At 39.4% G+C, this 23,315-nt stretch overlaps 1 protein-coding gene and 1 long non-coding RNA gene across 2 annotated transcripts in view; both read right to left on the reverse strand.

Moving 5' to 3' along the window:
* The window catches only part of LOC149172011 (uncharacterized), a 335,499-nt gene that overhangs the window by 259,099 nt on the left and 53,085 nt on the right, over positions 1-23,315 (reverse strand). The window lies entirely within an intron of this gene.
* LOC149172012 (uncharacterized) lies at positions 17,656-18,560 on the reverse strand. Its single transcript, XM_089428081.1, has 4 exons — positions 18,409-18,560; positions 18,186-18,315; positions 17,994-18,058; positions 17,656-17,881 (listed from the first exon to the last, which is right to left on the reverse strand). The coding sequence occupies exons 1-4, from the start codon at positions 18,558-18,560 to the stop codon at positions 17,806-17,808; spliced, it is 423 nt and encodes a 140-aa protein (XP_089284207.1). The 3' UTR covers positions 17,656-17,805.

Consider the following 23,315-nt stretch of genomic DNA (forward strand, 5'->3'; position numbering starts at 1 on the left):
GTCTTTTTTCAACATGTAATTTCCAACAGTTTTTCTCCTCATGGCCTGGTTTAGAACAATGTTTATAAATCACTTTCTCACTCTCCTGTTTGATAGATGCATCTTTTTTCCCTTTCCCTTGGAGGTTTTCTCTTTGTTTTTCCCCTTGGGGGGCTTGTTTCTACCCTCTTCAAATGTGTTTTTTCCCCTTGCCTCTAAATAGGTATCTTGGACACAAACCTCGTCTAGGCTAGTAGGGTTAAACATCAAGATGGTGTGTCTAAGGTAGCTATGCAAGCCACTAATGTATTTTAGCAAGGTTTCCTGGGTCTATAAATCTACCCCTAACAAGAGAGCTCTTCTCCTGAATTCTTGGGTGTAGTCTTGGACACTCTGACCCTTAAGTTGTCTGAAATTTTGCCAATTCATAATGGCTTTCTGCATGTGAGAAAGAGGATAAAACTATTTTTTAATGGCTAACAGAAATTCAGGCCATGTTAAGGTAAGCTTACCAAATTTCTTGATCTCCTCTTTAGTCTTGGCCTCCCACCAGACTAATGCTACTCCATCCATTCTCAAAGAAGCCAACTGAATCTTTGTGGCATCATCATGCATATTCTGGATCCTCAAGTAAACTTCCAACTGCCTAATCCAGTTGTCAAGATTTTCTGCATTCACTTCACCATTAAACATAGGTAATTCGAATTTTACATCAAGCTTCAAAAAAGGACTTTTTCCAGAGTATCTATGCTTATGCACAGAAGAAGAAGACGAGGATGAAGAGGAAGAAGGTGACGATGGGGGTGGTGGATCACCATTTCCTCCATGTCCTTTCTTGGAATGATCATCATCCTTCTTACCTCCTGAAGAGCCCTCTCCTTCATGTGGATGTTTGGACCCTTCTCCAGCCAATTTCTCATTTCTTTCTTGGTACAATATCCTCATCATTTCAGTGAGGTCCAAGAAAGCCTTTCTGAAGACTCTTTCTTCTTCTTTTGGATCCATGTCTGTAGGAATTTCTCCTTCATGTGCAGACATTCTTGAAGCTTCTGCTGAGACTCTTGAGGGTGAAATTGAAGGTGGAGGTGAGGGCTATCTGACCTTCCTTGACTAAGGATTCTCTCGTTCTCTAGTCAACTGTCCTTCCCCTCTTTTAAGTTTCAACCTGGTAAGCATCAATACTTGCAAGACAGTTAGAAGATCTTTGCACAAAACCTGGCTTTGATACCAACTTGATCTGAATTTGAAACTACTTGTAAATTGTTTGCAAGGTATTCAATTCAGAAATATACATGTTTAAAAAATTTCCATGTCTTGCAAAAAAAAAAATGAGATTTTCAGTTGTTCATGACCCATTTAAGCATAGCAGATTTATTTCCTTTTACTGTTTAACACACTAAAAAGAATTTTTTCTGCAAAATAAATCAACCACAGATGGAAAAGAAGTTGATAAAGCAGTCCACCCCTCTTGGGCTACGTCTGCTGGGTCCAAAGCTCCCAAATGGGCTTGTCCTTGTTTTAATTAAATGCTAAAATTGAATATACAGCTGAATAGAAGCATCTACAGGTGGAATAGATGGGAAAAATGGATTCATAACACTTGAATCCTTCAGGATTGACTACTGGTTCACCTCCAATGGATACCTGCAACCCTATACAGTCTTCACAATACTGGGCCCTGGTGGCTCCTAGAACTTTCATGGCTCCAAAACCTTTGCAAATGACCTCCGATGGCTGTAGGACCTACACCAATGGCTTTAGAAGGTTGAAAATACCCAAAATCAAAAAAAAAATTCGTCCAAAATTGCCTTTCGTAGCCAAAGTTATGGCCAATTAAAGTTTTCCTCCAGTTATGCCTAGAAACACTCCAGCTAACTTTAGTTGGAGTCCAGTTAGGCCCGCCAATTTTGGCAATCCTGCCAGAATCTCTGCCAAACGAACTGCAGTTACATTAAATGCTTATGCATGTATGGTGGTTTATCTTGGATTTCGTGCCCGATGGTTAGGGGGTTGAGCCCACAATCATGGGCCCATGGTCATATGGGATGGGGGGCTGGCCCCCTTCGAGCCCTGCCCAACAGAAAGTCAAACCTTTTAAACAATTTCCACCGCTCCATGACACACGTGATGCTTGTGGCATGTTGGTAAAGCGCTTGGCTGGTGGGGAAGAGGTTGCGGGTTCAAAACTTTGAACTCTTGAAAATTTTGAATATGCGCCAATAACACTTGCTAACATCATCTAGGGCCACATGGCGGCCTCCGGGCCTGCCACGTGGCAACTTTCTATTGGCTGTGTAAAGGGAATATTCCTTGAAATATTCCAAGGAATATTTTGTAGAATATTCCAAGGAATATTTTGCGAAATATTCCTTTTTTAATTTTTTTTTTTTTTGAAAAATTCAAAATTACAATGTTATTGACAAATTCTTCTTTTTGCCATAACTTCCTCATACGGCGACCGTTTTTCGAACCGTTTGTGGCGCTGGAATCAGGAAGATGACCAATTTCCAATAATTCAACTTTGAACTAGTTCCGAGCATTTTTAATTTTGAGCATTTTACGACACTTAGGACATGAGCACCTGATCAATTTTTAAGGCGTGTATGACAACGGTTAGCTCCAGATCATAAGAAGAATATTTTTGTTCATGCTCTTTCAATTTTCTGGACTCGTAAGTGATCACTTTCCTTTCTTGCATCAACACTCCCCCTACTCCTTCTTTACTCGCATCTGTGCAGACCACATAATCCTTTTCCGGGTCTGCTATGCTCAATATTGGTGCGGTGGTGAGCAGATGTTTGAGCTGTTCAAAACTCCTTTGACATTCCGCAGTCCATTTAAATATTTTTCCCTTTTTTTGTAGGGAAGTGATAGGGTAAGCAACTCTTGAAAAATCTTCCACAAACCGCCTATAGTATCCTACCAATCCCATGAAAGATCTTATGTCTACCACATCCTTTGGTATTGGCCACTCCATTATGGTCTTTATCTTTTCGGGGTCCACTGCAATACCCTCTTTGGTGATAATATGTCCCAAGTACTGGATCTTCTCCTTAAATAAATCACATTTGTTATACTTGGAATATAGTTGATATTCCTGTAGTGTTTGTAACACCAACCTGAGATGTTTCTCATGTTCTTTCACATTTCAGGAATATATTAGTATATCATCAATAAAAATTAACACAAACTTGTCTAAATACTGATGAAATATGTTATTCATCAAGCACATAAATGTCGCAGGTGCATTGGTCAACTCGAAAGGTAGTACCACAAACTCATAGTGTCCATAGCGAGTTCGAAAATTAGTTTTGGCTATGTCCTCCTCCTTGATTCTGATTTGGTGGTATCCGAATCGCAAATTGATTTTTGAAAATACCGTTGCCCCTTTTACCTGATCAAAAAGTTCATCAATACGGGGTAATGGATATTGTTTCTTAATTGTCAATTTATTCAGTTGTCGATAGTCCATGCACATACGAAGGGTTCCATCCTTCTTCTTGATGAACAACATGGGAGCTCCCCAGGGTGATACACTAGGGCGGATGTATTTCTTGTCCAACAGCTCTTACGGTTGCATCTTTAATTCTGAAAATTCTGGTACGCTCATCCAATATGGCACTTGGGACATCGGGGCCGCACCAGGTATCAATTCTATGGTAAAGTCTATGTCTCTCTTAGGTGGCAGCCCTGGTATTTCTTCGGGAAACACATCTGCAAATTCTTGCACCACTGGAATGCTTTCCAAGGTATCAGTTTTATCCTTTGAATTGGCATAACCAAATTGAATAGCATATACTTGACATTTTTTCCTGATGCACTTTGCTAATTGTGAGGCGGTAATTGGCCGTATCTGTATTGGCTTCACAATACCTTGGATCTCCTGTTTTTTCCCTAGTTCATCTTGGTAAGAGATTGTCTTTGTTTTACAGTTTATTATGGACCATCATTCTTCCAGCTAGTCCATCCCTATAAACACATTTTATGATCCAAGGGGAAGTATGTTTAATTTTGCCATCACTATTTGGCCTGCTATCTTCAGTGGGCAGTTATTGACCTTGGCTAGCACTCGCCTTTTTGCCCTCGTTGTGAGCTGAACTAGCCATGGGTTTTTAAACTTAACAGATTGCAATTTACAATTTTCCATGACCTTGGGACTAACATAACTTAATGTAGCTCCACAATCAATTAAAATAGACACGGTTTGATCAAAGATCTTACCTTCGAACTCCACCATAGTCGGCTGGGATTCAGCTTGATGATCCTCGAGGGCAGCATTAATTCTTGGTATGGTCCGAGCCACATCACCCATTGTAGATGCTTCATAAATCTATGACACTTGATCATTACCCTTTCGGTGAGGGCAGTTCTTAATGTAGTGTGGCCCGCCACAACCCCAGCACTGTACTGGTGACCTTGTTGCCCCTTCGTTATCAACTCTGCCAGGTTGCTCACTAAATCTGGATTCGATGGGTGGCTTTAATCTGAGCTGGTTTCTAGGCTGGTTCTTGCTATTTGGCCCCTTGGATGGTCCCTTATTGAAGTTGCCACGATCTCCCTTGGCACCCACAGTCATCTTACTGCCCTTTCTATAAGTCCAATGCTTTCCAAAATTTTCTCCCTTCTGTTTATTCTGCTGGTAGCATATCCTAGCTTTCCGTATCGCTTCATCCATTGTTCTTAGGTTGTCAAACTCAATTATTTCCCTCATTTTCTGGGTAGACTGCTAACAAAGCGTTGTACTTTTGCCTTTTCCTCCTATATGTACGATACATAGCAGAGCAGAGAGGTAAATTTAGTGATAAATTCATCCATTGTCTGTTGCCCAAGCCGCAGATCATGAAATTCCCTTGCCTTTTCATCATAAAAACGTTCAGTCAAATATCTTTCCTTAAAGTATCTTTGAAAATTTTCCCAAGTTATACTCTGCTCACTTACGCCCCGTACAATCTTGACCTCCTCCCACCATAAGGTAGCTTTGCCTTGCAGCTGGAAAATAGCCAGCTGCGCCTTGAGATTTTGATCATACTCTTATACTTGGAAGTATGTGTTCATATTAATTAACTAGGCCTCTGCTACCTCCTCCAACTCCCCATCAAAGCATGGCGGCTTGATGTTTCAGAACTCCCCCTGCAAATCTATCTGTTGTCTCTTTGAGGTTCGATGTTCAGAGGCATTGTCAGATTTCTCCCCTCGATTCTCTTCCCTTCCTTCTGTCTCCTCCTGATTGGTATGATAACCTTGTTCCTCCGACACACGTGTATGCTCAGGACTGGGATTTGGCTGGCATTGATTTTTTTTATCTGACAAACTTTTCATGATTTTCTCCTATTCCATGGTCAATCTTGCGTTGTCCTCCCATAGGCGAGCCATCTCGTTCTTCAATTCCTTAACAGTTTCCAGTATATTCAGATTGGTGTTGCGAGCCTCCTCCCCCAATTGAACCCATAATTCAGGATTATTCTGAGGAATGGTTGTGATTTATGGGCCATTCGTATTCCTATGAGGAGCACTGCTCATTCTCCTCATAATCTGTTGTCACCAGATTTCCTGATTTCAGTAGGTTAGTAAACTTCAATAGATAAAGATATTTAAATAACATTGTCTGGTATCCCTTGCTTATTTTTCCTCCTATTACTCTTAATTTCATTATCACTATTAGCCAAAAGCCACAATATAGTAGTCTAGCTCTCATACCACTTGTAAAAGCTCCAAACAATTAAATTTAGTAAAAATTACATATTTTAAACACAGTTAAAAAAATAAAAAATAAAAAAATTCATATATAATACGGTAAACGTTGTGATAGATATGACATTTACAGATTAACAATTGAATTCAAGCTGGAATAGTTAATACAGTTCAGACTACAAGTGTCAAACTTTATGGTTGGTGTATTGTACCATGTGATTCACCTAATCTCAGTGTGGTTGATACACAGGTGTCAACCTATACCTTATTCCCGCTATCATTCTTATCTATTCAGTGATTTTTTTGTTGGTTATGTTTTCTATGTCCTCCTCTGCCACAGTACGTGGCATGAGCAGAGACTATCTCTGCGGAATTCCCTCAGGCTCGGCGTTGCATTGATGAAGTTGGGTGTGGAGATCTTACGATCAGTCTTGTCTTCATTTGGCACCAATCCTCCTATCGACTATTTGGTTTCCCTTCTATTATTCCTTTTGCTCCCGGAACTCCGATCTGCCTTTCTCCATGCCTCACATGGCATTGGATCTACCTACAGTGCTAGGTTGGAACCTAGGTGCATGGTCCCCTCTGCTTTGCTACGAATTCATTCTCGCGCTGCAACTCCCAGGAAGGCAAGGTAAACTCGGTTAACTTTAATTTCCATAGGCACAGTTTCCTTTGCTGATACCATATTTCCTTTCTCAATGCTTAAACTGTTATGGTGTTTTCATATAGGTGTATCAACAGAGGAATCGGCTACTTCTCGAGACAGAGAGTTGTGCTTCCAGCCAAACCCCTCCGCTCGTAGCTTCTCGGGTAAGCAATGACCACAGTTTTCTAGGTTGTTGGAATTCTGGATGTTTAGACTCTTTTGGGTGCACTACGTTCTAGCTCCTAGGTGTCCATTATGGAAGTATGAGAAGTGGAGAGGGCTGAATAGCTCCGTGCCACTGCTAGGTACTTTGTTTTGTTGCAAAAGTTAAAGTATATTTAAATCTATTGAGTCTATTGACCAATGTAGAGTCCGTAGGCTGAATTATTGTGTTTCTTGGACTTTGTATGCTTTCGGGAGACCCTGGTTAGCTCCGCATATTACTATATTTACAGTATTGCATTCTGAGAAGGTAAATTTCGTAAGTATTGCACCCTGAATTTTGTATAGCATAGTTTCCTAAATTTAGGCATGCAACTAAGGGTTGATTGTGTATGTCGACATCATGCTTATTCTGTTGCATTGTTTGTGTTCAGATATATTTATTTGTTTTCCTATTTGTTAATATTGTTGTGCTGAGAATTGGAAAATTCGATGTTAAGAACACCTGAATGGATCACGTACATGTCTGAAAGTTTTAATATGTTATTGGTTCTCCATTGCGAATGTTAAATTCTATTTTATTGGTTGTTGTTTCATTAAATACAGAGTTTTGTTGAGACTTGTTAGCCTCCTATTGCAATAGGTTTCATATTTCATGATTTATTGTTTTACATGCCAAATATGTCATCTTGTCATGCTGCAAGGTTCCATATTTCTAAGAAGTTCCATTTTGGAGAATCCTACCATTTTTGAAGAGTTTTATAGATAAGGGAAATCCAAACAGCTTAATCTTAGCTTCCCTAGGTTTAAATTGCTTGTTTTAGAAGATAGAGAATGAATATCTGTCCAAACAGCTTAAGCTTGGCAGATCAGTAGCTAGGTAGAGAAATGAAGGAGCCCAACTGCTTAATCTGGGCCCTTGGAAGATATAATGGTACATTTAGATAGGAGGGCAGTCAAAATAAAAGAAGATAATTAGGGTTTGCAAGTCCAAATGCACCCTTTCAAAAAGAAGAAAAAATGCTAGCTAAGTAGGCTGGGTAAGTAGTTTTGTGGTTGCAGAATCAAGCTATGTGATCAATCTCATTTTTTCAAGTGTTATATCTATTCAGATCACAATTTTGAGGCATGTCTAACTCCCCCTTCTTCTTATTCCCCAAATCATTCACTAACATCCCCAAAGAGGGCAAGATCTGCTTGATATCTCTTCAGCTTCATCCTTTGTCATATCATTGGCCTAAGTAAAGGTTTTCTTTGCTTAGGAATATTCTTCTTCACTCTATAAGTCAATTTTCCCTTTTAAGTGGCCTAAGATCTCTAAACTTAGCGTTTTCTTGTCATTTTCATATTAACTTCTAACATTATTATGTAAATCCATATCTACTTCTCCTTTTCCCTTACCAAAAAGCACTAAATAGCTCCCCTATGTACATACCCCCATCCCCTGGCACTATAGCCCTGTAACATCAGTTTGGGGAAATGCTGAGTCCATTTGGGGCTTAGCATTAGCCTTTCCGCATCTTAAACCTGGAGTTAGCTTAACCTCTGGTTAAACTAATAACCATACCCCCTCCTCTCTCGCATATAAACCTTATAGTAGTATCCCCCATGCATACATTTTATTTGGGATTAATTTGATATTCGGTTAAATTAATAACCATCAGCGCCCACATAAAACCCATATAACCCACAAACCCAAAGTTTTGACCGCATCGCCACATAAATAAATGATAAAATATTCAGCGAGCCCCATGCATAAACCTGTCGTCAGCCCTCAAATCCGCCCTCCCAGATCCAATGGTTCTCGGCAATTTCGGAGCCGCCTCGACATTCAACAATTAGCCTCTGATAGGCTAGCAGTTTCCCCACCATACCAAAGACGCATGTCTCCACTCGATTGCATCGGAGCCCCTCTGACAAATACCGCCCCCGTATAGAAGGCGGTCCAATGAAACCACATACCGCCTTTTGTCTCTCCGCCCCTGACGTCAGCGCCACGTCAGTGCTACGTCACCTCTACGTCGACCCCCTACTGCTACGTGTCACTACCACTGCATCTGCCTCCGTCCCTACCCCGCCATTGTGTCCTGCGCCACGTCACCCTGCCGTATTGCCATGACACTGTCGTACCGGGACCCACCACTGACGTCATGCTGACGTCATCACCGAAAAAGACGCCAAGGGCGAAAATCGCAGCAAAGGATGCCCGGAATGAGAAATTGAGGCAGTTTTTGATGCTAATCGCGCATCGCTAACAAAAATTGATCAAAATGGAGGGCTTCTCATGGCTCGACTACCTGCAAAACCCAAAAATTTGCGGGAGGCAACAGGATTTCTTCATGTATGTTCATATTCAATCGACCAACGCCAATAGCATTCTAGAGGCCATGAAAAACATTTGCAGCAGCTACTTTTGCCTTGAAAGGGCAGAAAAGGGGTGATTTGACAGTTTCAAGCACATCAAGGGAGAGAAAGTGGCCCAATTCAACTGTAAAAGAGTATCAGAGGAAAGATAAAGCCCAGATTAAATTAAAGAGTATCAGTGAGGTGACAAAGAGTATCAGATCGGCAATATCAAAGCAGGTGAACATTAAAGGCCCCCAAGCAAAGTCAAAGAAAGCACTGAAGCCATTTAAGGCTCTGAGATCACAGTTAATGCACATCAAAGCCACTCAAGAGCAGGGTATCAAAGCCCAAAGCACAGTTATGGCTAAATGAATAGCACAGAGCCATAAGGACACCATATTAACTCATTTTGATGCAGCTGCCTCTAGCGCAGCTCAAATAAATATCTTCTTGCATTAATTTCAGGACAAGATTAGGTTAGAAAACTCATTTCCCTCAGATCTATTTAAGATCTATTGTAATAGATATTTTTGGATATTTTCTCTATATAAACCACCCTAATTCATTGTTTAAAGGGTTGGTTGGTTGATAATCCTCATTCTGGACTTGCGCTGTATTTTTTGAGAAGCTCTGTAATCAAAGACTGCTGGAATGCTTTGGATGAAGAACTGACTGTTGTGTTATTTAATGGCCAAAGAGTGACTGTGGAATTCCTGTGCTACTACATGGCTCAATAAGTGTTTTCCTACCTCTGTTTACAGTTTACATATGTTTATGCACCATTGTGTTACCATCTAAATAGCAAGAAAAAAGAATAACTTAGCTTTTGCTTGACTCCGCCCTATGCTCAGTTCTTCTTATTTCTATATGTTTTCTTCAGAAATGGTTATGAATATGCATACTTAAATGATCATGTTTACCCTATTTCTTTCACATATGACTGTTATTTAGGAATTCTTGATTGCTCCTAGAGAAACTATCATTCACCTTCCCTCTCTATTAGCTAATGAAGGATTCTTAGTTGCCTTTCATCTCTGACCTTCATTCCATCTTTATTCCAGCCTGATATTGTTCTATGTGTAGCTATCCTGCTCCGTATTCCCCTTGTGACCAAGAAAAAGCAACAGCAAGCCCTAATCCATGACTCCATGCCCAATGGTTTGAATTTCTCACACTATGCATCCCAACTCTACTTGAAAACATCATCCTTCCCACCAAAATCAAAACAAAACCCATGCACACCATAACTAGCCTAAAATCAACCCAAAACAAAGTTAAAACATAAAGAGAGAGCCCTCTCTGACTGTAGGTAGGCTAGGACCTATAGCCCAAAGATTGATTTGTGGTTACCTCGGTCGTATCCCTTAAGGAGCCAAGGGACAACCTGAGTGATAACATCATTGGTGACTCCACTGGGAACCTTAATCAGAAAATTAAAAAAAAAACAAATTCAGAAGCTGGCTCCAAAGAGGAAAACTCGTTATACCAGGTCAAACCCAGACCCAAATCCACCAGCTGTTTTTGAAAATCCCAATTTAATCTCTAGAAACCTTAGCAAACAAAAACAAGAAGAGTTTGCTGATTCTAGTCCTGAAACAGTTCAGCCAAGTTGTTTTCCAACCCCTGTTAAAGTTTTGTTTCATTCAACCCCTACTTCCCCTTGTTCATCATCCACCTCTCCAAGCACCTTTTCCACACCTCCATTCACTGCGCATACTACCACTACCACCACTGTTATTATAGCTCTTCCAGCTGTTCCAGTCGTTCCACTTATCCCTGTAAATATGGCTAACAGATATGCACCTTTACAGTTACCTGCAAATCCAGGGGCTATGCCTCAGGATTATCAAACCAAAATCACATATTTTGAAGGTACTAGTTCTGGCATAACCTTGCAACATACCAAGAAAATGCAGGACTATTTTGAGAGTTATGAAATAGATGATGATAGTGTAAGAATGAAGATTTTTGTCCAAAGTTTAACATGAGATGTAAGGCCTTGGTTTAGAGCACTTGCTGCAAATTCCATAGCCAATCCAGATGCTCTTTACCAAGCATTTCTCAACAGATGGGAAAAGAAGAAGGACCCTCTACACATATTATCTGAGTATGACACTATCAAAAGAGGACCTTAAGAAGATGTCTTAGACTATTGTGCCAGGTTTAACAATGTTTATAACGCTATTACACAAAACCTTAGACCTCCACCTGATCTTGCTTTATACAAATTCCCTGATGGATTTGATTCAGACATGGCTTATCAGTTAAGAGAAAGAGCCCCTCAAACTTTAGCAGACATGCAGAATGTAGCTGTTAGTGTGGAGGCAAATCTGATTGCTAAGCGAAATAGAGCAAGAGCTGAGGGAAGAACCACTTTCAAAGATGAACCTTCATCCTTTGAGCAAAAATTGGACACAATCATCAAAGGATGGACAACTTTGAAAATAGAATGGGAACTATTGAAAGAAAAGCCTCATGGGAAGGACAGCAAAACAATCCTATCTGAAATCCAAACTTTAGAGAAAATCAGAACCGAAACATTGGAAGGGCAAGTCCTGACCATGATATAAGACCTCCTTTTCATGAAAACTATGCTGAAGAATCCACATCTAGTGAGAAGATAGAGGACACTCATATAAACTTGATGGGTTTGAAAAGTGAACAACAAGTATTTCTAACCCAAGAAGACCAAGATGACCATGATATAAATTAATTTCAGACCAAGTCTGGAGAGTCATTTGACTTCAAACAAGGCTATGATTCAGCTGTCTACGAAGTCCATAAATAATACAAATTGAGAACAAGAACCATTGATGTGTATGATCCCATCAAGCCAAAGGACGCCAAGCAAGCTCAGAAAGTAAAGGACAAGGCCGCTATCACAGAACCTGCTGATAACACAGACCCAAAATTAAAGGAAGTGACCATAGAGGATGTATCTGACATGCAGCCCTCTAATAACCAGCCTTTTGTACCCTCTCCCTCGGCCGTATCCCTTAAGGAGCCAAGGGACAACCTGAGTGATAGCAAGACTGATAGGTGGCTTTTCCATCCTCTGATGTTGAGGGTTCCTTTGTCGCAAAGGGTTTTTGTAATTTCGTGAATACGTTGATTCATATGCAACTAAAGACCTTTGCATTACTTGGCCGACTCAGGTCCAGGTTATGAAACGTCGACCCTCTAGTCTTCCATGTCCTCTGGTTGCATTATAATTTCTTTCCGGTTTAATATTTGTCGATATGAGCTGGTCATGAATTGTTGTTTCTATTTTCATTTGGTATGGATAAAAAAATAATAACTGTATAATTTTGTAATATCTGCTATCATGTTGCATCGATTGTTTAATAGGGTGGCTCAGCCTTGAGCTCAACTTCCCTCTGGACAACGTGTTGCAGAAAAGGTTATTGTTTTTACTTAGGGTTTGACACGGTAAAACTGATTACTTTTTCTCGAGAAACTCAGGGCTTATTCCTTAATTTTTTCCTATTTCCATTTGTATTGTCTTAGGGTTACACAGTGTGCTCTATCCCCCTGCCCACTTGATTTTCTACCTTTTCTTTTTGATGAGGGTTACCAGAGATTATTGATTTCTTGGGACAATCTATACAGTCCAACTGCTTTCAATTTTTACATGGACTACATAGATTACTTTACACAGTAACAAGATTTTAAACTTGATTATCATGGAGGAATCTATACATAATATATGAAATACCAGGGTTTAATTTTCATAACAAAATCTATACCGAGTGTACAGGTTTTAATCCTAAACCTTTTAGAAGAGAAATTAACAATTTTCCTAGGCCAACTTTTCCTGTAAAGTTTTCTCTTCTCTTACTTACAAACACAGAAGTAATTCTTCGTACCTGATTCCAGTAATGCAATTGAAGCATTCTTTAAGTAAGAATCACGTCTAATCTCTTATGCTTGTCTTCCACCTGACCATGAGGTGGTCCTCCTCGACCCAACCTCCCCCAAACACTGTTGCAAGACCACCGTCTTTTGCAAGATTCTGGCACTGCAAGCCTACGCTATCTAGTCATCACCAGACTTACCGTCTTTTGCAAGAATCCAACATTTCAAACCTGCGCTATCTGCCTATCACGAGACAGTCTACTGCAAGATTTTGGCACTCAAAGCCTGCGCTATCTGGTCATCACCAGACTTAGCGTTTGCTGCAAGATTATGGCACTCAAGTCTACGCTATTTAGTCATCACCAGACTTAGCATTTTTTTGTTTCCCTTCTCCGTCTGTCCCTACAACATAGTCGCCCCTTTTCCTTCCCCTTGCTTCCTTTTCCTTTGGAAGCATCTACACTTGGGGAAGGTAGTTATGGTTTTAGTAGCAACCGCCATTCTTAATTTTTAACGTCCTTCATGAAGAGTCGTTGCATCCATTGACACATTGTTTTCTTTTAATTAACAAAAATGAGCAACATAACAATAATTAACGACACAATGAAATTCAAACAGTTCAGTTTACCCCAAAAGTAACAATAGTCAGACAGTTGAACTTCCTACTGTTAATAAAATATTACAGTTTTACTAGAAACATATTATATATATATATATATATATATATATATATATATATATATATATATATATGCTCCGACATTAACAGAATGACGCAATAGCTTGGCTAAGCCAACAGTGCACCACGAGCTTCAAAGTTAAGAGTCCAAAAGAATATTGGAGGACATCAAGTCGGAACCAGAACACAGTGACCGCTTACATTGAACAGTCTCAAAACTTAGCAGGCCACAAACCCATCGATCAAAAGGAGGTTTGATGTGCCAAATAACTTTCCAGGTTTATATGAATCAAAGTATAGTTAGCTCTAGGATGTTCACTAAAATGGTATTTAGCATATGCTCAGCAACAAAATCAAAAGGAGGTTTGATGTGGCAAATAACTTTCCAGGTTTATATGAATCAAAGTATAGTTAGCTCTAGGATGTTCACTAAAATGGTATTTAGCATATGCTCAGCAACAAAATCATCATGCAAAGGAACAAGAACGTTACCTCGGTAATTTAAAAAAAAAAAATTACTCTTTATTTTTTATTTCAATAATTATTCATTATTAATAAATAATTATAACAATAATTAACAAATTAAAAATTAAATTTTAATTATACCAATTAACATGATATTTTCATTAAATAAAATATCATAAATATCATAAATATTTAATATGATATTTTATTTAAAATTGAACATTTTAACCATCAACAATTATACCAATCAACAATTATACCAATTAAAATGATATTTTCATTAAATAAAATATTATAAACATTTAATATAATATTTTATTTAAAATTAAACATTTTAAATATCAATATATTATATCAATTAAAATGATATTTTCATTAAATAAAATATAATGACATTATAACCGTCAACATATTATACCAATTAAAATGATAGTTTCATTAAATAAAATATTATAACATTTTATTTAAAATGGATCATTTTAACCCTCAACCTATTATACCAATTAAAATAATATTTTTATTAAATAAAGTATCATAATCATTTAATATGATATTTTATTTAAAATTAAACATTTTAACTATCAACATATTGTTATTTTCTGATTTTTTTAATTAAAATCGTATAATGACAAATATCTTTTAATTGTGAATATTTTTACTAATGTAATTTAATTTAATTTAATCTAATCTAGTTATATATATATATATATATATATATATATATATATATATATATATATATAATTAAATATTTTAACGATGAACATAAATTCAAAAAAGAGTGAAAAAAGAGTGAAAGGATCTCTTTTTCAATGGTTCATGAGGCACAATACTTGCTAAGGTTTTACAAATGGGGTAGCAAGGTAAGTAACTTTGATTTGGGAAAACTCCTCAGTTAAGCGTGCTTGAGCCAAGGCAATCTAGGATGGGTGACTGACCTCCCCGGAGAAATTAGTGAGTTACAACTACCTATCACGGAAATGGTTGTAAATAGATGACTTACTTAACACACTACCTATCATGAAAATGGTTGTACATGGATGACTTAACACAGTTGAATCCCAAAATGATATCTAATATAATGCAAAACCCCCTAATACTTAAGATCAATATATTATTATTTTCTGATTTTTTAATTAAAATAATATAATCACATATATATTTTTTTTCATTTAAAATTAAAAATCTCAAGGTTAAAACTTAAATATATATTACAAAATATAAATTAAAATCTGAAGGTTAAAACTTAAGCGAAATGGTATACCTGGGTACAAAATGCCTACAGCCATATTTCTATGTCGAAAACAATGCCAAAAACCAAGTTATTACTATTACAGAAAGAAAATGGTAAATATAAGAGTAAACAGATTAAAACATGGCCGTAGCTATAAGCGCTGAACAGGGTATAAACCTGGTAAATATAAGAGTAAACAAATTAAAACATGGCCGTAGCTATAAGCCCCGAACAGGGTGTAAACCGCTGCCATGGCCAGGATAACGCTCTAGCCAGGCAAATCTCTGTCCACAGTAAACATAATTAATGGTGAAAAACCCTTGACCGCATGTAACGTTAGGAAAGGAAAGGAAAAACCCTTGACCGCATGTAACGTTAAGGAAAGGAAAATAACTAGAAGTTGGTCAAAAATTAGCCTGGAAGATCACGCACTAATGTATAGCACGAGGAGCTGAGCTCTGGTAACTTTCATTGAAAGCCTTGAATGACCAAATAACCGGTAGAAAGGTTTTCTCATCGTTTAGAAACCCCAAACAAATTTCCACGGTTAGGACCGTGGAAACCAATTTCCAAAGGTTCTCTCATTGTTTAGAAACCCTAAACCAATTTCCACCCTTGGATTGAAAGTCACCCTTGGATTGAAAGTCATAGTTGGACCCTAAACCAATTTCCACAGTTGGATTGAAAGTCATAGTGATATTTGAAAGTGCACTATAGGTCACTATCTAAATGTACTACATGAATATTAGAATAATAATCACAACAATAAACAACACAATAAACATTTTAGATAGTCCATGTCAGTTAATACACATTTTAGATAGTCCATGTCAGTTAATACACATTTTAGATAGTCCATGTGAGTTAGTGAATTAATAGTCCGTAAATTTAGGTAAGAAATAAATAACTTTCCCTGTACTAGGTGTAGTTGTAGTTTCTACAGCTCACTTTATGTATAAATGCCATTGTGTGGAATAAAATGATCAAGCCTTTTGTGTGAAGTCTTCAACTCTCACATGGTATGAGAATTGAAAACTTCTAACAAAGAGCTTGACAATTTCATTCACAAAAGTTGCAATTTATACATGAAATGAGTAGTAGAAACTATAACGAGTTATAATTTATACATAAAGTGAGTCGTAGAAACCACAACAAGTTCCTCGATGATCATTTATTTTCTACCTAAATCTGTTGACCTTCAACTTATTGAGTGACAACAACTATCTATAATTTGTACTTGGGACTTATTAAATAGTTGTTGTGATTATTATTCTAAAGCCTCCCTTTAATCATGATAGTTGTTGTGATTATTATTCTAAAGCCTCCCTTTAATCATAATCTATATGTTAACTGGCCTCCTTGTCCAACTCTCACTTAGGCTTAGAAACATGACCCAAATATTTCATTTTGACCCTGTAGTGTGAAGACATGTGTGAAGTTGAGAGCTGTGAGAAGTAGAACGGTGTTCGATCCTTGAGGGTTCGGTGGTGTGAAGAGCAGTGGGCTCAGTGTTGTGAAGGTCTTGTGCAAATCTGAGGAAGTGGATTGCCCTTTGGTGAAGTATGTCGATCGTTGTTTGCTTGTTGGTTGACGAGTGTGCCTGAGCAAGTTGAGTGAACTATGTTGATCATTGCCTGTCGTTCACTGTCGAGCTTGGTGATTTGTGGACGAGTATCTCGAGTGCTTTAGAAGTTTTCTAAATACTGAAGCAGACTTGATAGTGTACTAGGGAACCTCGTAATAGCTAGGGATCCAACTATGAGAAGTAGTTAATGATAAATCTGTGTTCGAAAAAGAAGAATATAACTCACTTGTAATGTCAATTAAACCATACTTAAAAATTCTCAATGATGGAATATTCTCAAGGATGGAAGTGAACGTGTTGAAAAAAGAGTTGAAATGAATTGTCGTTGTAATAAGGAGCGATATCTAGAGTTCATAATCTAGAGTAAGAAGAGGAAACAAGTTGAACATACCAAATTTGTTGCTCTTTTTCATCAATATACTATAGTATTCAACAATATATTGTAGCAAAGAAAGTCTAAATGAAACATATAAATCGTCATTAAGTTCAAACAATTATTCAATAAGCTGTGTAGTAAAAATTCTAGATAGTGGAAAAATTTAGATAGAAAATAAATGATCGACAAATTTAAATAAAAAATAGAAAATAAATGACCTTCGGTGTAGTTAATGCATAGAAATTATGTACAGAATGAAATTGTCAAATCTTTTGTGTTGAGGCTTCAACTTTGAAGATGAAGATGCAGTCATATGGTTACGAGGGTCTAATAGCGTTGGGGTTAATAGCGTTGTGTATAAAGTATGGGCCATCTCATAGCACAACATCTAACACAAGCCAACGTATGGTTTTAAAACGTGTATATATTTGACGTCACATCATATTAATAGAGGATATGAGTAGTGTGTAAAAGTGTATATGTTTGACATCACATGATATTAATAGAGGATATGAGTAACCGAGCATAAGACGTTCGACACGCAGCTAAATCATTCATAATAATTGCTTCAGGAGCCCGAAAGGGACTGTAGTCCAATAGAATGCGTAACAGAAATAGAAACATAAGGGTTCTATTAACCATACAAAATACTGGAATATATATATGAACACTGTATTAACTGTATCAGTTCAAAACAGAGATTTGGACTCAGATCCAAGTACCATTTACCCCGATTTACAAATGGCTTGTAGCCGTAAGCATTCATAGCTAAAACCTTAGGGTTTCACGAGATACAGGTCCGGCATAGAAAGGGGCCGCCTGTAAATCGCATCAAGAAGCTTGAACAACAACATTCAGACCTGAGAATACAGGAATGTCAAGACATAAGTCTCGTCCGGCCTGTGGAGACCTCCAATCCACCTAACAATAGACATTCTCTATTTTACTACGCTTGCAAGTATGAGGACTCACCCGGAATGGCCGTGGACCAGCACACTCTCCTCGCAGGCGATAGAAGCTGTAAGGACCAAACCCTCCTGCACAAAACATAAACCATCATTATCTGTAACAGAGAACCGCAAGGTGCAATGAAATACATAATAGACGGTTGATTTGCAGGACTTTAAACCTGTGTGTTAGTATTACGAGCAGAAAGATTCATACCCGAGAGAGAGTGGTAGACCTGGAGCGGTGCGGAGGAGATTCCGCTAAGTTGAGGCTCGCTCTGGACGCAAATGAACTGAGGCCGAAGAACTCGGGGGATTTTATGATGCCGGTCAAACCCTCGATCAATCTGAGCCCTACGATTAAACGGAATGATCACCATCGTTCGTATGGGCGGGAAGGCTGGCGCGAAAACCATAGCTGTACAACCCTGAACGTTCACATGACAATCACATGGCCTCCTTCCACCTGGCCACAGGATGGATGAGCTGGATTAACATCCGCTTTCCACCTGGTGCCGCGTTTAGTGAACAAGTTATTCAATGCAATAAGGTTGTGGCATAGTGCTGGAGTGGGTAAGTGTAACGTAAGCATACCCGCGTGGAAACCAACCTAATGGTAAGTCATAACATATGCAGGTGAATTAAATAAATGTGCATGTTTTATAATGTTATACCATGATGCCGAATACCCTGTGATCACAGTGGCAAGTGATTTGTAAGGGTCAAGTGATAATTTATTTGGTATAAGTTAGAATGTGGTCGTGACAATGTGGTATCAGAGCAGAGGATTCAAAACTGTGGCCTCTGGAACAATAAAGATTACCTTATAATGTATATATGAGAAAACGATAATGCAGCTAAATGATTTTTCTTGTGTACCAATTAGGAGGTCCATACAGAAACAGCCAGCTGCTAACAGTCAATAAGCAAGATGGAGGAAATGCAGGGAGCTGGCGGCATCCCTCAAGAAAATGCTGAGTTGTGGGTACAGCTTGGTGCTGAGACACGCAGTACCAATTTGGCAATACTGCAAACTGTACAAGAGTTGAAAGGTGAGATGGCGCGTCTACGAGAGGACAATGCGCGATTAACAATGGAGCAAGAAAGGATATTGAAAAGCTTGTCAGACAAACAAAATCCACCCTTAGCCAACCCCAGTGCGGAACAGCAAAGGGGAACTGAAGAACGGGATTACGCACCTGAGCTTTCAGAAGAACAGGAAGACCATTCTGATAACGTGCAAGAGCAGCAAACCTCAAAGAGACAGAAACTGGAATTACAGGGAGAATTCCGGAAAATCAAACCTCCACTGTTCGATGGAGAACAGGAAGAAGCAGCGGAGGCTTGGTTAATTAATATTAACAAGTATTTTCAACTATATGAATATGATCAAAATCTGAAGGCACGGCTGGCCATTTTCCAGCTACAAGGCAAAGCTACCTTGTGGTGGGAAGAAATTAAAATTGTGAAGGGAGTAAGTGAACAAAGCATAACCTGGGAAAAATTTCAGAAATACTTTAAGGAGAGATATTTGACTGAGCGCTTCTATGATGAGAAGGCACGGGAATTCCATGACTTACGGCTGGGACAGCAGTCCATGGATGAATTCATAAATCGCTTCACTTCCCTGCTTCGCTATGTGCCATACATCAAGGAGGAGAAGGCCAAGGTTCAGAGGTTCGTGAGCAGCCTACCAGCTTATATAAGGGAACGGATTGAATTTGACAATCCCCGAACCATGGATGAGGCAATTCGGAAGGCTAGAATTTGTTACCAGCAGAACAAACAAAAAGGAGACATTCCAAACAAGAAATGGAATGAAAGAAAAGGCAACAGAGTTGCTGGGAACAACAAAGGCAGCCGGGGAAATGGCGGTAAAGGAGCTGGAAAGGGGCAGTTTAACAGAAACACAAATAAGGGCACCTTCCGGGCTAAGCCAAGCGAGAGCAGGATCAGCGAACCACCTGCTAGATCAGAGATTGAGGGAACCAGACCTCCAGTTCAGTGCTGGGTGTGTGAAGGACCGCACTACGCTAGGAATTGTCCACAGCGTAAAAGAGCTGATCAAATATCTCAAATCCATGAAGCCTCAACTGTTGGGGATGTGGCGCGCAGCGTACCAAGAATTAATGCAGCCTTAGAGGACCGGCAAGCGGAATACCAACCTTCCATGGTGGAATTCGAAGGTAAGATTTCAAACCTTTCTGTAGCTATACTTATTGATCCAGGAGCTACTTTAAGTTATGTTAGTCCAAAAGTAGTGGAACATTGTAAGCTACCACCGGAAAAGTTCAAAAACCCATGGTTGGTCCAGTTAGCTACGGGAGCCAAAAGGCGGGTTTTAGCTAAAGTTAATAACTGTTCTTTCAGTATAGCTGGACAGCCCGTAACAGCAGACCTGAATGTACTTCCATTAGGCTCTTATGACATTCTTATTGGTATGGATTGGCTGGAAAAGCACTGGTCATTGGTGAATTGCAAAACCAAGACCATATACTACAAAGATGATTTGGGGCAGCAGCAGGAATTGCAGGGAATTAAACATCCTGTTCAGATTCGACCTATCACTGCAACTCAGTTAGCTAAATGTATTAGAAAGAAATGTCAGATCTATGCCATACAAGTTGGCTATGCAAACCAGAAAGATAAGATGTCTGCATTAGACGATATTCCAGTGGTACAGGAATTTACAGATGTTTTTCCTGAAGAGGTACCGGGGCTACCTCCAAAGAGGGACATAGACTTCACTATAGATCTGATACCGGGGGCGGCACCCGTATCGCGGGCACCCTACCGAATGAGCGTACCAGAGTTAACAGAGTTGAAAATGCAGCTCCAAGAGTTGTTGGATAAACAGTACATACGTCCCAGTGTATCACCCTGGGGAGCTCCGGTATTATTTGTGAAGAAGAAGGATGGGACCCTTCGCATGTGCATAGATTACCGGCAGCTGAATAAGCTCACGGTCAAAAACAAGTACCCCTTACCCAGGATAGATGAACTCTTTGATCAAGTGAAAGGGGCAAAAGTGTTTTCCAAGATTGATCTGTGATCTGGTTATCATCAGATCAGGATTAAAGATGAGGACATTGCCAAAACCGCTTTCCGGACACGCTATGGGCACTACGAATTTGTAGTGCTACCTTTTGGTTTGACCAATGCACCTGCTACCTTTATGTGCATGATGAATAGCGTGTTTCACAGGTTTTTGGACAAGTTTGTACTGATATTCATTGACGACATTTTGATATATTCTCGTTCCCAACAGGAACATGAGGAGCACCTTAGATTGGTGTTACAAACTCTTCGGGAGCATCAGCTATACGCTAAGTTCAGCAAATGCGATTTCTTCAAGGAGGAAATTCAGTATTTGGGTCACGTGATTACTAAAGAAGGAATTGCAGTTGACCCCGAGAAGATAAAATCTATTATGGAATGGCCTATACCCAAAGACGTTGCTGATATCAGATCCTTTATGGGGTTAGCTGGCTATTACCGGAGGTTTGTGGAAGGCTTTTCTAGGATAGCCTATCCTATCACCTCATTGCAAAAGAAGGGAAAGATATTTAGGTGGACAGCAGAGTGTCAGCAGAGTTTTGACCGCTTGAAGCACCTACTCACCACTGCACCCATCCTGAGGATAGCTGATCCTAATAAGGATTACGTGGTGTGCACCGATGCAAGCAAGGAGGGCGTGGGAGGAGTACTGATGCAGGAAGGAAAAGTAATAGCGTATGAATCAAGGAAACTAAAAGAGCATGAGCAGAGATACTCTGCTTACGATTTAGAATTAACTGCTGTTATTCATGCACTAAAGATGTGGCGACATTACCTCCTTGGGAAGAAATTTCTGTTGTTAACAGATCATCACAGTCTGACGCATTATTTCAGCCAACCTACCTTGAATGCGAGACAAGGCCGTTGGGCAGATTTTCTAAGTGGGTTTGACTTTGAAATAAAGCATTTAAAGGGCAAAGAAAACCGGGTGGCAGATGCCTTAAGTCGAAAGGTTCATTGTTTATGTGAACTTTCAGCCAGCAAGTGGCGGAGTTCGCTGGTTGAACAAATAAAAGCAGCAGCAAGTGGCGATTCTGAATACCAGCATTTAAAACAGCAGGTACAACAATCTGTTAATGGAAGATTACAGCAAGGGTACACATTAGATAGTGCTGGAATGTTGTGTTTTAATAAGAAAATGTATGTACCTGACTCAAATGACCTTAAGAGGCTGATTCTAGATGAGTTCCACATCAGCCACTACACTGGCCACCCAGGGTACCAAAAGATGGTCACGGCACTCAAGAAAGAGTATTACTGGCCAGGAATGAAGAAACAGGTAGTGGAGTACTTGGCGAGGTGTTTGGAATGCCAGCAAATTAAGGCTGAACATCAACACCCAGCGGGACTGTTGCAGCCTTTGCCTATTCCGGAATGGAAATGGGAAACCATTTCCATGGATTTCGTAACTGGGTTACCACGAACAAAGAAGGGCAACGATTCTATTATGGTCGTGGTTGATAAATTGAGTAAAGCAGCGCACTTCATACCTGTGCAATCCACTTACAAGGCGGTACAAATTGCTCATCTCTTTATGCAAAATGTGTTCCGTTTGCATGGATTGCCAAAGGTAATCATATCAGACCGTGATGTGAAATTCACTTCCACCTTTTGGAGAACATTGTTTGCCGAGTTGGGCACTCAGTTGAATTTTAGCACGGCTTATCACCCACAGACCGATGGTCAAACTGAGCGAGTTAATCAGGTATTGGAAGACATGTTGAGGGCGAATGTGATGCTAAAACCAAGTCAATGGGAAGAGTATTTGCATCTGGTCGAATTTGCCTACAACAATGGGTATCACACCTCAACCCAGCTAAGTCCCTTTGAGGTCCTGTATGGGCGAAAGTGCCGCACACCCTCAAGTTGGGGTGGACCGGAGGACAAGCTGAGTTTGGGTCCGGAAATGCTAAAAGACATGGAAGATATGGTGAAGAGAGTGCGAGCAAATTTAAAGGCTGCACAAGACAGACAGAAAAGTTTCGCAGACAGGAAAAGAAGATTCACAGAGTATAATGTTGGTGACCATGTGTTTGTAAGGATTCAAACCAGAAGGAGCACACTGCAGTGGAGTGGGTGCGCCAAGCTGGCTCCTCGATACTTTGGACCGTTTCAGATTTTAGCTAGAGTGGGGCCAGTGGCCTACCAACTTGCTTTGCCAAGTCATATTAAGATTCACAATGTGTTCCATGTTTCTGTCCTAAAGAAATATGTATATGACCCTAAACATGTTATTCAATGGCAAGATATGCGGGTAAGAATTAATCCGGTTGTTTTGATTATGCAGCTA

Source organism: Pinus tabuliformis, chromosome 4_2 (assembly GCF_031772625.1).
Source record: "Pinus tabuliformis cultivar Carrire ecotype Pingquan chromosome 4_2, CPIR1, whole genome shotgun sequence".
NCBI lineage: Eukaryota > Viridiplantae > Streptophyta > Pinopsida > Pinales > Pinaceae > Pinus > Pinus tabuliformis.

Excerpts from the sequence above, each read along its gene's own strand:
- LOC149172012 (XM_089428081.1), bottom strand. The coding sequence starts at position 18,560 with ATGCTTACGTTACACTTACCCACTCCAGCACTATGCCACAACCTTATT. Across the intron at positions 18,059-18,185 it reads GGTCTACCACTCTCTCTCGG|GAGGGTTTGGTCCTTACAGC; the intron begins GTATGAATCTTT and ends TGTTTTGTGCAG. Across the intron at positions 17,882-17,993 it reads CTGGTCCACGGCCATTCCGG|GTCTGAATGTTGTTGTTCAA; the intron begins GTGAGTCCTCAT and ends CTGTATTCTCAG.